Source organism: Petaurus breviceps, unplaced genomic scaffold (genome assembly GCF_028583685.1).
Source record: "Petaurus breviceps papuanus isolate PSGF00001 unplaced genomic scaffold, PetGlider_PUasm1.0 218, whole genome shotgun sequence".
In the NCBI taxonomy this organism is placed as follows: domain Eukaryota; kingdom Metazoa; phylum Chordata; class Mammalia; order Diprotodontia; family Petauridae; genus Petaurus; species Petaurus breviceps.
Genome location: NW_027185872.1, coordinates 3,767,037 through 3,780,474, shown reverse-complemented (window position 1 = coordinate 3,780,474; position 13,438 = coordinate 3,767,037). Strand labels below are relative to the sequence as shown.

The window sequence follows — 13,438 nt, the reverse complement described above, 5'->3', positions numbered from 1 at the left end:
CTTGCTGGAAGCAGATAGCTATTGATGTGAACCAGTCCAGTATCATTTGCAGGAGTATGGCCATAGGCAGGCAGCTGTGCTCTCCAGGACAACGGGCCAGGGGAGAGCGACTGTTCTTTACCAAACACTCTAGTCAATACACTCACTTAATAGCAACGAACTCCCATTGCTCCTGGCAACAAGAAATGGGTTTGCTGATTCTAAAACAAAACTGATTACGACATTTATTACATTTCAAACCATGTCATGACATTCCAGTTGTCACAATGTGTCTCCAAGTGAGTCTGATCACTTTTTCCTATAGAAATCCCAACTGAAAGAAAATACAGATGTTTGTAGATTTGCTTTATAATGCCCTGGTATGCTAATTAAAGAACTGGGAGGTAGCTGGGATCACAGGCCCCACAGAGGGCAGTAATTATAGAGCTAATGACTCTTTAAAATATTTTATTTTCTATTAGCATCAGAGTGAATGCATCACTTGCTTCTAGAAGAGTTCATTGCCTTGCTGTGTAAAAGGCCAATATATACATGTACATATACACACGTACACACATGTATACACACACACACACACACCAAGAGTAAGTCCATCATCCTGGGTTCTCATTATTTCCCAAAGTGTCCTTGGCACCAATACCATTCAATGAATCCCAGTGGAGAGCTGATAAAGGTAATAAATTGGTGATAGTGTGCTTGGACTTTCTACAGTGGAGAGACATTGTCAATAGATGCCTTTTTTAGACTTTGACCTTGGAAACACCAGTTTCCTACATTACCACCTCTATTGTTAACCCTTCAGAAAAGGACCAGGTAGGTCTGACAGATGAAATATGTTTCAGTAATATGGAAGTAAGGAGAAAACATTCTTTAATTGAATAAATACTGAGAGCCAGAGTAATGTTATAGACAATGCCAGACAAGGTCAGGAAGACCTAGTTCAAAGTTTAAATCCTATTTGCTCTACCAGCTGTGTTACCCTAGCTTGGTCATGTAACGTCTCCAGGTCTCAGTTTCTGGATCTGTACAATGAAAGGTTAGATGCAATGGCCTTCCTCAAGGTCCTCTTCCCTTCCAGCAAATGAATCCATGATCCCTTGATTCTACAGTATGATCTGATGACTGGGGAACTGATACAAATGGGCACTGTGCTGGGCTCTGGGAAGGCCATGATGGAAAACAAAAGAAGGACCCAAGTTCAAATCTGGCCTCAGACATTTAACACTTTTAACACTTACTAGCCGTGTAACCTTGGGCAAGTCACTTAACCCCAATTGCCCTCCATAAAGCAAATATCTATATCTATATATATCTATATATTTTTTTTTCTTTTTGTCCCCCACTCACTGTGTGGAAACTAGTGAGTACTGCCCCACCACTCACACACATCCATACTCCCCAAGGCCTTCAAGCAAAGGCCAGATGGCCATTGTCAGGAGATTTGTAGAAAGAGTTCTTGATCTGGAACTGACTGGATTTGCTGGCCTGTGAGGGCCCGACTATCCCTACTCACCCTGGAACATCACCCTACAAGGTCTATCCCTACCTCTCATTGGTGGTTTCTTCCTGAGGCCTCTAATTTTGTGGAAGGGCCCAGGCCAGCCTGGACTCCCCTCCCAGCCCTGCCCCTGACTGTCTGTCCTTCAAACACCAGTCACCTCCCCCCATTCTCCCACTGCAACTCCTACCACTGCTTTTCCTTTTGGGTGCTGTTTTCACCCCTCAGAATGTAAGCTCCTTGAGGCCAGACTCTACCTTTCTTTTTTCTTGAAGTCATAACTGAAGCACTTAGCACACAGTACTTGGTACAAAGCAAATGATCAAAAAACCCTCCTCTCCCTCTCTTCCTTTCCCCTTCTTTCCAATTTCTTTTTTCCTGACCCTTACTATGTTACACTTTAATCACACAATTCATTTCTAATAGATTTTTACTGTTAAGTAAAGAAATGAAATGCATTTATCCAGACATATTAGGGCTGGCTACTGCTGTTCCATTTTAGAAATTCATTGTTGTTGGAATAATTCTAGTCTTTGAATGGTGTTTTATTCCAGTAAGGGAAAGGAGGTTGTATGATGAAGGGAGATTGAGATAACTTTCAAAACTGTTTCTACTTCACTTACTTTAAACAGACTGTTATAATGATTAGCTCATATGTTTAAGACTATAAGAAACGTAAGGAGGGCCCCTCAGGTCCACTGGTTCCCTCCACTTCTGCTTTCAAACATTTGTATTAGAAAAGAATGTTAGCAGTAAAAATCACAGTAGCTCTGAGCCCCTGAAAGAAAATTTTGGACATTTAGGCAGGTTCAGCTCTCCAATGTTTCATTTGTATCTATCTCTAACTAACTGCTGACCACTTTGTAGTTGAGTTAAAGTTTATTTTATCAGTAACATCAGAATAAAGGGATGTATTACATAATAGCATTGCTGAATAATCAGACTCCAGGAGGGGAAGTTGCCCCCAAACAGACAAGAATAAACCTTATCTTGGAATTTCTCTCATCTTTGTGGAGTGGCTACAGCTGGTGGTGCCAGCCGAGCCTTGTGCTTCAAGATGTCAGGAAGGCTGATGCTATCCTTGAACACTCTCTTCTCTGCCATACTGCACTCCTTCCTTCTCCTTTTGGTGACCCCTCCTAGGTTGCCAGTTCTTTCTGTCTTCCTTCTGAACATCCCCACTCCCTTTGCCCCTCTCTCAGACCTCCTAAAATTTATTGACCCCAAAGTTCTCTCTCTTAGTTTCCCCCTGGTCTGATATTTTATAAAACACCCTCAGAGAATGACTATATTCCCTCAGCCAATGCTAAGAGTTCAGTCAAGGGCTTTTCATCCTTGATCTCAAGTCAGGGATTGATTGAATCTTGTTCTAACCTTATCAAAATGTCATTTGCTTTAAGTAGGCTAAGTTGGCCTGATAGAGTTGCTCAATCAACATTCTACTCTTACATCCTAAACACACATGCAAGGTGGGGCAAGAAAGAAGAATGATTTATTATCAGACATTAGAAATACTGTCCACAATCAACTTTGACAAGTCTCACACTTACAGTATATACTACTACTGTGACCCGGCAGAGATGAAGACATTTACTTGAGCAGAGAAGATGAAAGAGAGCAGGAAGAAGGATCTGCAGGTCATATAAGGATGCAGGAGCATACACTCCTTTTACAAGGATGGGGAAGGGGATGGTCTGCTGTTGTGGAGTACTGCACAAATGTCAGATTTGTCGATGCATTCATCACCTTTCCTATTATTTCTCTTTTCTCCTCTTTATTCTTTCTTTCTTTCTTTTCTTTTCTAAATCCCTTGCTCGGTAAGAGAGTGGTTCTCAAAGTGCTATTTCCAAGGAAGGTAAGTAAAATCTAAACTTATTTTCATAATAATACTGAGATATTTTAATGTCTAATACTGTAAATATAGATAGCTATAAGTGACATGAAGAAAAGCTCTTTGGGAGAAAAGGCTTCATGATTTTTAAGAGTACACAGTGGTCCTGGGGCCGGGGCGGGGGGGGTAAGTCACTCTGGGAGCATGTAACATGTGGGACACAATGGGAAACCTAGTAAATGTAAGCAGAGAGATATCAAACAATTTTAGGAAAGACTTAGGAATTTCAGACTTCTTTGTAGGCAATTTGTAGTAAGTGGGAGGCAGAGGAGGTTTGCTTCGTAAGTGATCCAAATTGTTAGGGAAGGTTTAAGTAACTGAAAATAGCATTCCTTTTACATAGTCCTTTATTAATTAGACCATTCAAGAAGAGTCTATGCAAGGTATTAATTACTTTGGTAAATTAAAGGATTTGGGCTTTGGTCAATATGAGTTCTGCCTCCAAAGACTCAGATCTCAATCCAGCAATGTCTGTCTGTACCATGTAACTCTTACAGTGTTATCCCTACCTTCGGGGGTTAGCCTCAGTTCCTGGCAGATCATTTTAGGGATCTCTAGGCATTCGGGGTATATCAATGCATCCTAACAACTGGCATATGCTGATACAGTCTTGAAAACCACTGCAGAAGGCAGGTTGATATCGGTGATGATAGCATATATAATAAAAAGAGATGCATTTAGAATAGCATAACACACCCATTTGGAGAAAGAAATGGCAAACTGCTCCAGTATCTTTGCTAAGAAAACCCCAAATGGGGTCATGAAGAGTTGGACATGACTGAAATGACTGAACAACAAAAATATACCAAACACCATGCATTCTAAATGGTCCTCAAATAGAAAAGTTCACATCATGCTATATAAATGCTAACTAGTATTATTATTAGCCCCCCCCCAAAACAAAAGAAATGAACAGAGTTATTTGTTTTTAATATATACACATCAGTAGGGGAAATTCTTAACCAAACAAGTAATTCAAAATAAAACAAAACCGAAAACACCATGACCAAAACAGTTCCATGAGAGAAGGAGCTATTTACATTTCTTTTTTTTGTGTATCTAGTGTCTGGCACAGAACATAGCGGCTACAACTATAATTCCATCGGTATGGAGAACTCCCAGATGAGGAAACATTCAAGGGAGAAAACATCCGGAATTTTCTAAATTGGCCTGGCCCCCGAGAGATTAGGTGATTTCCCAAGCATCTACATCAAGGCTTTGTCAGAGAAAGAACTTGAAATTATATATTCCTGGCTCTAAGGCAGACCCTGTAGTCACACTATCACACATCCTCTCACCTGATATAGATAAATGCTAAACATTTGTTAATTGATTCATATAAAGAGACACACTAGTTCATTCAAATAAATGAACTAAACATTTGTGTGAACAAAATCAATGCACATTTGATAAAAAAATAAAACTATTGAGTGGGAAAAAGTGCTTGCAGAAAGTATCCCAGAAAAAGTATCTAATACTTAAGATCTGTAGACAATTAACACAAATATAACAAACCAAGACCTTTCTTTCCCTTTGCCCTCTCCCCTGATCCCAAAGTCTTCCCAGACCCATTGTAGAGCCTAGGCTGAAGGAAGACCCGCCACCTGGAATACTGTCCCCCATTTCCTTCCATTCCTTTCCTCCCCCGATCCAAAGGTAGCCCATATGCCATGAAGTGGGAGAATAATATTTATGTTCAAACCACTTAGGTAAGGTGGGGGTAACCAAGTCTAATCCTTCTGGTAAGATGGAGGATACCCAGGCCTTAACACTGGCCCTGCCACTGCATCCTACCATTCTTCAGGCTTTACTATCTCCTTAGCTTCTTCGGCCGCCAATGCCCAAGAACACTCTTATCTAGCCTTCTGACCAGCCCTGAGGACCTCTGGGTCTGGCCATTTGCTCAGTCACTCACCTTTTTAGGATTTCCAGGCATTTGAATCTGCCCTGCAGCTGAACCCTCACTTTTGGTTGTATCCCAAATTAAAGTGTGAGCTCCCAGGGAGCAGGAGCTGTTTCCCTTTTTTATAAACACACCTCCACCTAACTCAGTTCTTGGAACACAATAAGCACTCAATAAATGCATTTTTGTTCATTCACTCATTCCCCAATGGATAAATGATCAAAACATGAATAAACAGTTCTCACACTCTTAGCAAAGATATGGATCAATGTTCCTAAACACTAATAGTTGGAGAACAAGAACTGGTAAAGATGACCAAACAAATGGAAAGAGTGTTGAAGGGGCTTTGGAGAGAAAGACAAAAGATGCACTCCTGGGGCAGCGGAGGATTTTGGAAAGTGCTTCAGAATCTTGTTGTGATTGAAAAGTGGCTTTTCTGTGAGTCTCTACTCAACATTCACCTCAAGAGGAAGAGCAGCGCCCCACATATAGGAAGACATTCACAGCAGCATTTTGTGTGTCCCTGAGCAAAGAAATGGGATCCAAGTAGGGAATGGCTAAACAAATTGTGGTAGATGACAATGATGGAGCAAGAGAAACATGGGGAAACAAGGGATCTGATGCCAAATTCAATAATTAGAACCAAGAAGAACACACAACGATCCCAAGAACATAAGCAGAAGGAAGACCTCCCCAGACATTAAACTGTGTGCGATTATCATGATCGGGCTTGACCCCAGAGAAGGGCAGGGAAAAGAACCTGCTTCTTTTCATTGGAGGGTCGAGGCTAGGGATGGGGCATGGTGGAGGAATGCTGCCTCATTGAGCCAAGAGGTTTTATTCCTAGTTTCCTACTTTTTCTTAGAAAACAATTTGGGCCAATTAGGGAAGAAGTGACTTGCATAGGCTCTAGTAAGGGTTATGGGTTAGGAAAAAAGTCAGCCTAGCTGCTCATGTGGTCTGCACCCTTTCATGGAGCATAAGAGCCCAACTTAGGTCTATCTGTCTGTCTATCGTCCTCCCTCCCTCCTTTCCCTCCTTCCCTTGCCCAGCACAGTTTGTACACAGGGGATAAGTCCTGAATCCTAACAATGAGGCTGATCCTCTATACTACACTCCACGTGTCTCATTGAAGATGAAGAAAGATGAGATGGAAACAGGCCTTGTGCTAGATGCTAGACTACAAGGAAAGACCATGCAATGTGGATAAGACTATCTTTTTGTATCTGTAAATCAGATCACAATAAATATCCCCCCCACACACCCCTGCCTGCCTCTTGGCAATTGGGTAGTACAGTGAATAATGTGCTAAGTCTGAAGTTAGGAAGATCTGAGTCCAAAACTGACCTCAGCCACTTTACTAGCTGCGTTCCCCCAACTCTAAAATGTAGGTAATAATAGACCCTCTCTCACAGGCTGCTGGGAGAATTGAATGAGCTCGTATTTGTAGAACATTTAGCCCAATGCCTGGTACACAGTAGGAGCTTAATAAATGCTCATTCCCTTCCCCTTCTCACTCCCTCCCCAGTCCCAGCACACTCACTGTGAAAATGCTTTCTTTACTATTTCAGAATCATGTCCTCACCAAAGCCTAATTTATTTATTTGAATGTGAAAAGAAACCCATCCAGTGAAATCAGCCATGAAAGAGGAAAACGCCTGCCACCACAGGCATGGAGTCATCATTAATGTATGTTTTTCTATTCATTCGTATGCACATTCTTATACAACACGGGAATTCATTTGATTACTGTTTTGTTTTTTTTTTCAAATACAATATTCCTGGATCTCAATGTAAATTGAAACAACAAGAACAGGTTCTGCCCTCACAAACCTGGCCTTTTGTGTACTGTTTGAAAATCATCCTTGAACATTCAACCATTTCTTTTCTTAAAATATATTAGTTCAGGTGTGTTATGGGAATGGGAATTTAAGATCTTCCTGCCCCTAGGCCCTCTGATAGGCTAAAGTGACTCTGAAAAACTTCCCTGATTTGGAAATAGACTCTGCCCCCTAATAGGCTGAATGTGGTCACATGGAGCCTGTGGCGGGAGGCTTGTTTTTCAGGAAGGCCCACACCTCTTTGCTTTGTGATTAGGCAGTGCGTCTAGAGGGCTGTGACATTCTCTGAGCCAGGAGAAGGCTATATATAGCCTGATGTGAGGCTTTGCTTGGGGGCTCACTGTGAGAAGTGCTGTGTGATTTGACCAGATGAGACTCTGGGCAGCCGTTGAGCCCCCCCGCCCCCCGGCTTTAAAACCCAGATGTTGGTGCTTCCCTCTCTGGTAACTGTGATTAGATATGGATGTAATGGTCAGACAGTTGGAAGCCTGTCTGCTGATCTGTTTCTCTGTCTGCTTGTAACTTGTTTCTATTCTCTGAAGTTCAGGGTGCTGACCTTTTTCCCCTGAACTAGGTAAACGATATATGTTTGATTAAAGCAAGATTGTTCAGCCATTTTGAGATGCTTTCCTTTAGAAAAGCAGATCTAAGAACCTGTGTTGGCAGCTATCCCAGGGATGCTGGGGTGCTTGCTGCTACAAGGTGTTCAAAAAATTGTTCTATGAGTACAATTTCATCTCCTCCTTCCCCTGGGCAATGTTTGGAGGAGAGAAAAAAGATTAAAAACAATTGAAGGGAAAGCCCTAATAGGAGCAGTTACCAGTCATTCGACAAGATGTTGATGAAACTTGTCCTTTCCCCATCAATAGGTTTTCCACCCTTAGCGGCAGTCCATGGAAAAGACTCATCAGCACAGACAAACCACAGCCCTTAGTGAGAAGACTTACCACGCCAATGGAAAAGTAGTTATTGATGATCGAGTAAGGCACTGGGTCTCCCTTTTCATCTTTATCATTTGGGGTGACCTCAAACTTCCATCGGTCCAGCATAATCTGGGAGCTGTTCTCAATGTCTCTGAGGATTTTAATTAGACTCTCCCCTTCATAACCTAAGAAAAAGAACAATGATTGCTTAGTTCAAGGAAGTGTGAAAGGATGCCAAAGGTGGACCTGCCTTAGCTAAGGGACCATGCTCACATTTTCATGGACACCTGGAGCACAGAGGTGTAGGCTGAGTGGTGAGGGTTGGGGTGGGGAGCAAAATCTCATCAATCAATACCTCTCTGAAACTTGTCTTGGCCCCATCAAATAACCTTTGTGACCTTGAAAACCACAGAATCAAGAACTCTGAAGTTGTAAGAAAATTCAGGTAGAATTCAGGAAGTTCCTTCTTGTGTTTTTTTTCTCATTCTTATAAAAACAACTGAAACTATCTTAACGTTCTTTTAAATCATGAAGTCTTCCAATAACCGAACTCTTAAGGCTACCTGTCTCCACTGATTGTGGTGAAACTGCTGAGAAGCTCTGTACAGGAAAGCAATACCCTTTTATATTTCAGCAAGCAGTGGGTTAGAGGAAGAAACCCTGGCTTGGAGGCAGGAAATGAGTCTCCCTTATGTAAGCATAGGCAAGTAAGCCTCCTAACCTTTCTTGGAGAGGCAGCCAATTGTGGGGCACCTGGCACCAGGAAACGTTTGGGACATTGTGGTGGTATGACTTTGGGCAAGTCATTTCCCTGCTCTCTGCCTAGCTGCTTGGCCTGGAGAATGTAGGTAATACAATGATAATTCCAGGGCCTGCCTTAAATGGTGTTTTGGCTTCCCTCAGCTCCACTCTATAGCACACGAGTAGAAACAGAGAAGGCAGATGGTGAGAATAATTGAGGCCTGGGTGACTGACAAGGCATGATCGTCCACAGGATGAGGACAAAGTCCAATCTTGAACTGTTTCAGGCAGGGGTCAATACCAGGAAAGCAGGAGAGCTTAGTCAGAACTGGGTGAGGGCCTAGAAAGATACCGTTGGGTGGGATGATTGGAGGTCTCCATAAGTGAGGACAACAGCTGAAGGAGGTTGGAACATTAGGTGGATTTGAACAACTGATTTCCAAGGCAAAGCCTCCCCCAACCTTGAGTTAGGTCAGCAGGTGAGCCACCTGTGGGTGAGACAGGGCCTCAGGAGGGGCACAGGAAACAATTAAGAAATGCTTGTTGACTGACTGATCTGTGAACTCTGTAGTAAAATACAAACCTCTTCAGGCAAGAGACGTGTTCTATTTGTCTCTGCATTCCCAAAAGGTCAGGCGATGCCTTGCTTACCTATGGCCTTGCCAAGGATTCCCTTTACTCCCAGCCTCCCTGCAGCTCAGGCTGGCAGATGCTAACAAGACAGTTAGGGGACTTCTCCAGCCACTTGACACAGACCAAATGTGTAGGACACAGGATTCAAACCCAGCATGTCCTGAGCCCCAACTAGTCCCCTACATACGATGCCACACAACTTGTGCTCAGCGCATTTCACCGAGGTGTGCTAGGTTTACCTCCATGGTACTGGTGCCTTTCCTGAAGGAATGAATCTAAACTTGCCACGAGAAACTACAAACCGGGCTGGCTTCTCTTCCCCTACCACCCACAACTCCAGCATTCCCTGAGCAGAAGCTCAAAGAAAGGGAATCTACAGAAAGAGGCATCTTTGCCCAATGCTAGCCCTGCTGCTCTAGGAGGCATTTAGGAGAATAGGACTCAGGTTCCCAAAAGCTTCTCAAGGGTTCACCATTTGGTCTGCAGGGCTTGTAGAAGCTGCCACATATCTACACGATGTTGAGAGAGAAATAGCATCAGTGACAATAACATCTGGTCTTTGTTCTGGGCTTCAAGATTCAAAGACCACTTTATGTGTCTTATTTCATTGATTCTCACGATAAGTCTGTGAACTAGGTACTATTATCCCCATTTAACAGATGGGGAAACTGAGGCTGAGAAACGTAAATGACTTGCCTAGGGTCACATGGCTAGTAAATGTCTGAGGAGGGATTCAAAGCCAGGTCTGCCACTCCATCTACTGTGACAATTGACTTCCACAAGAAGGAAAAAGGAAGTGCATTAATGATCTGCTCGGCACCAGCAACTTCATCCTTAAGGCAAAGGGTCAGAAGTCACCAAGCCCCTTAAAGGCTAAGTCACTGTTCCAGTCACATATCATTGACACCAGTGCCTCCTTCTGCCTCTGCATTAACAAAACTGGTGTGCGTGGGGGCTCGAGTGCAATGTGACTGATGGCCACACAGGCAGCTGTTTTCTATTTGTTGTTTGGTTTGGTTTTTGGACTCCAAAGATGATTACAGGGTCTTTCTTTAGTTTCTTCAAGTTTGAGACAAATGCTTTATAGCAATCTCTAATTCAATTCTATTATTCTCACAATTCTCAAACTTGAAATTAAAATAAGTGTATTAACTAACCCTCTGCCAAGTTACACAATCACTTTCTACAGTTCTCATGGAGACGTCTTTCTCCACATGAATTTCTTAAGCACATTAGGACCCTAAGGCCTGTCTGCTGTACCCACCCAGGGGTGGGAGCTTCGATTTATTGTGCTGCCTGCCTTCCACAATGACCCTTCCCCACTGGGCTCATAGTTCATGGGCAATAAATTCTTTCCTGCCTCAAAGCAAGTCAGGCTAGTTTTTCCATAAAATTTTTGGGTCATCTTCAAGACTTGGTTGGCTCAGGGTTTGACTAAGCTTCAGGCTTTGGGCATCCCTTCCTGGCCATCTGAGTACATGACGGCCATGAGAAGTTCCAACCACTATTTCTGACGCTTGGCTGGTGGATTGCAATGAGTTAGTCAGGCTGAATCCACTCGAGGTGTCCTCAATACCTCCCCTTCCTTGAATATCTTCTCCCTCCCCCTTCTATGGCTAAGTAAATCTCTTTTTAACTGTTGAGTAAATCTCATTTTCCCCAATCTGTAGGGAAAATTATTAGTGGACTGGTCTGAGTTAGGCACCACTCCTGCCAACTGGCATTAGAGGTAGAAGAGCGTTAATACCTTTTTAAGGAAAAGTGCTTTTTTCCAAAAGATCTTTTGTCCTTCAATAGTCTCCTGAGAGGCACAGGCAGGTGGATTTTCCACATGCCACTGGTGACCATTTTCATCCCTCACACATCATATATGAGCCAATTTTAAGAGGAAGAAAATGCTTTTTACTACTAGATTGAGAAAGGGGACGAAACTTCTCATTCTGGCAGGTCACTAGCCAATGCATTTGGGATGGGAGGCTTTATGAACCTGTCCGCCCTGCATAGCCAAACTCCATCATTTCATTCCTTTTATTTCCACATTTATTTGTTGATTGATTCATTGCTTATATTTACCTCCTCCCCATCTGAGGCATCTGGCGAGGTCATTCCCAGTCCCAAGAGGCAGGATTGCAACTGGTGGATGCTTGACTATATTTGCCTTTTCTGTGGAATGGGAAAGAACAAAGACAGGCAGACAGACAGACACATAAGTGAAGAGCAATGCCTGCCCTGCAATCACACATTTGAAGAAGGAGCTTTTGAGGTTAATAGGTAAGAGAAGAGGAAGTTCACACAAATTCACAAGATTTACCCACATGCCACATTTACTCACACAAGATAAACAAGCATGTCTAGCTACGGCCCAAACACAGTAAGATGCTCTGGAGAAGTGGGTTTTGGGTTATTGGTTTTATTTGTTTGATTTGTACCCTTAAGGTTCAAAGTCCAGCCTCATGCCTGGCACACAGTAGGCCCTTAATAAATGCTTGAGTTAATATGTGTTCTGTTACCTAAGACAAAAATATTGGGTTTAAACTGTCAGGAATCTCTAAGAATCAAAAAAAGAACAAGATGTAAAAAGAGGTTCACAGATTGAACTCATGATGCCTACTTTTCCACCTGTATGCAGGGCTATCTTGTACTCTGTGATTTGGACATCCTTGCTGGTCATAAGTTACATCCTGTGCATACATAGTTGTAACAGACGACTCTGAGGAATTCGATCATAGGGACAAGATAAGAGATGGTCATGTGTGGATAGGGATGGATGGCAGATGCGTGGTTCAGCCTGCTCTGCGACTAGCCTTCCATGTCAGAGAAAAGAAGGAAGGTCTGCAGTGTGTTGGGTTGGCCCCCTTTGGTGAAATCTGAGGAGGGCACACATGACTGAGAGTAGCAACGATGGATGGGCTGTGATCTGCATCACTGAGGGAAGTTTCCCAATGTGTGCAATCTTAGATCTGTGAGGTGATGGGAACGTGGCCAAAGCTATTTGATCCACACTTTCCTCTGTGCTGCTGGATTTGGTTCTTTCGCTAGACCAGTATCTCTTGGCAGATTTCATTTTGAGAAGTAGCATTAACTGGAGAAGGAATTTGGGTTCGATGTCACCTCTTCTGGTGGTACCATAAGTGGGGTGAGTTTGTCTGAGTCAAAGGCGCTCAGAACGAAGAGCAAGAGGAGGCCCCTGGAATGGGATGCCTTGTTATATGATGGGCCTCCCTCTTGGGACTCCCAGGAGCACAGCTGTCTGCTTGAAAAAGGCAGGTGGCATCGGTCTGAACCACCCAAAGGTTTGGATGTCACAACAAATCCCCAGCAAACCCCAGGTGCTTTCAATAAAGTCACCTAGCACCCAAGGAATGTTCTGTCATGTACACGCTAAGCTTACCTTCCAATATGGGCTAGAATCCAGACACGTATCCTTGGTCCTCTTCTTTCTTCGTAATATCTGAATGGTAAACTTCAAGATGCGAAGATTGGAATACTGGTCATAGAGTGATGCAAAAGTGATGTAAAATAGTTCCCTCCTCACAAAGTCTATATTTATGAGTTTGAGGAATGATCATGTGTCCATTCAAGGCCGAGACATCGAGAGGAAGGTTCCCAGAATGCTGGGTAGACACTTTCTGTAAAATTGACTGGAGCATATTGATCAGTCGAGATGGGTACCACTGAAGGGTGTATGTACCTCAAGGAGTTCAAAGATCAGCCAAAGAAAGCAACAGACCAGGGGAATAAAGAACCATCAGATGAAAGGCAAGACAAATGGATGCTTGGGGCTCAGCTTAAATTTGGAGCAAGAAAAAGTTCCAATTCTTTGAGTTTTGGCTTAACAGCCTAGTGAACAGAAGTTTTTGTTTATTTTATTTGATTATTTTTTCCTCGGTTCCTGTGGGCTCTGAGACCCATTTCTCTGAGGGGCCTGAAGCCTCGGTGAGTTGCCCAACAGGTGCACAGCCCTGTTAGAGAGAGAGAGAGAGAGAGAGAGAGAGAGAGAGAGAGAGA

At 43.1% G+C, this 13,438-nt stretch overlaps 1 protein-coding gene across 1 annotated transcript in view; it reads right to left on the bottom strand.

Moving 5' to 3' along the window:
- The window catches only part of DGKB (diacylglycerol kinase beta), a 698,074-nt gene that overhangs the window by 356,444 nt on the left and 328,192 nt on the right, over positions 1-13,438 (bottom strand). The window contains exons 19-20 of the mRNA XM_069094439.1: positions 11,504-11,593; positions 8,081-8,241 (exon numbers count right to left, since the gene is read on the bottom strand). Of these exons, the coding sequence (XP_068950540.1) occupies positions 8,081-8,241; positions 11,504-11,593 (251 nt within the window). The remainder of the gene's footprint in view (positions 1-8,080; positions 8,242-11,503; positions 11,594-13,438) is intronic.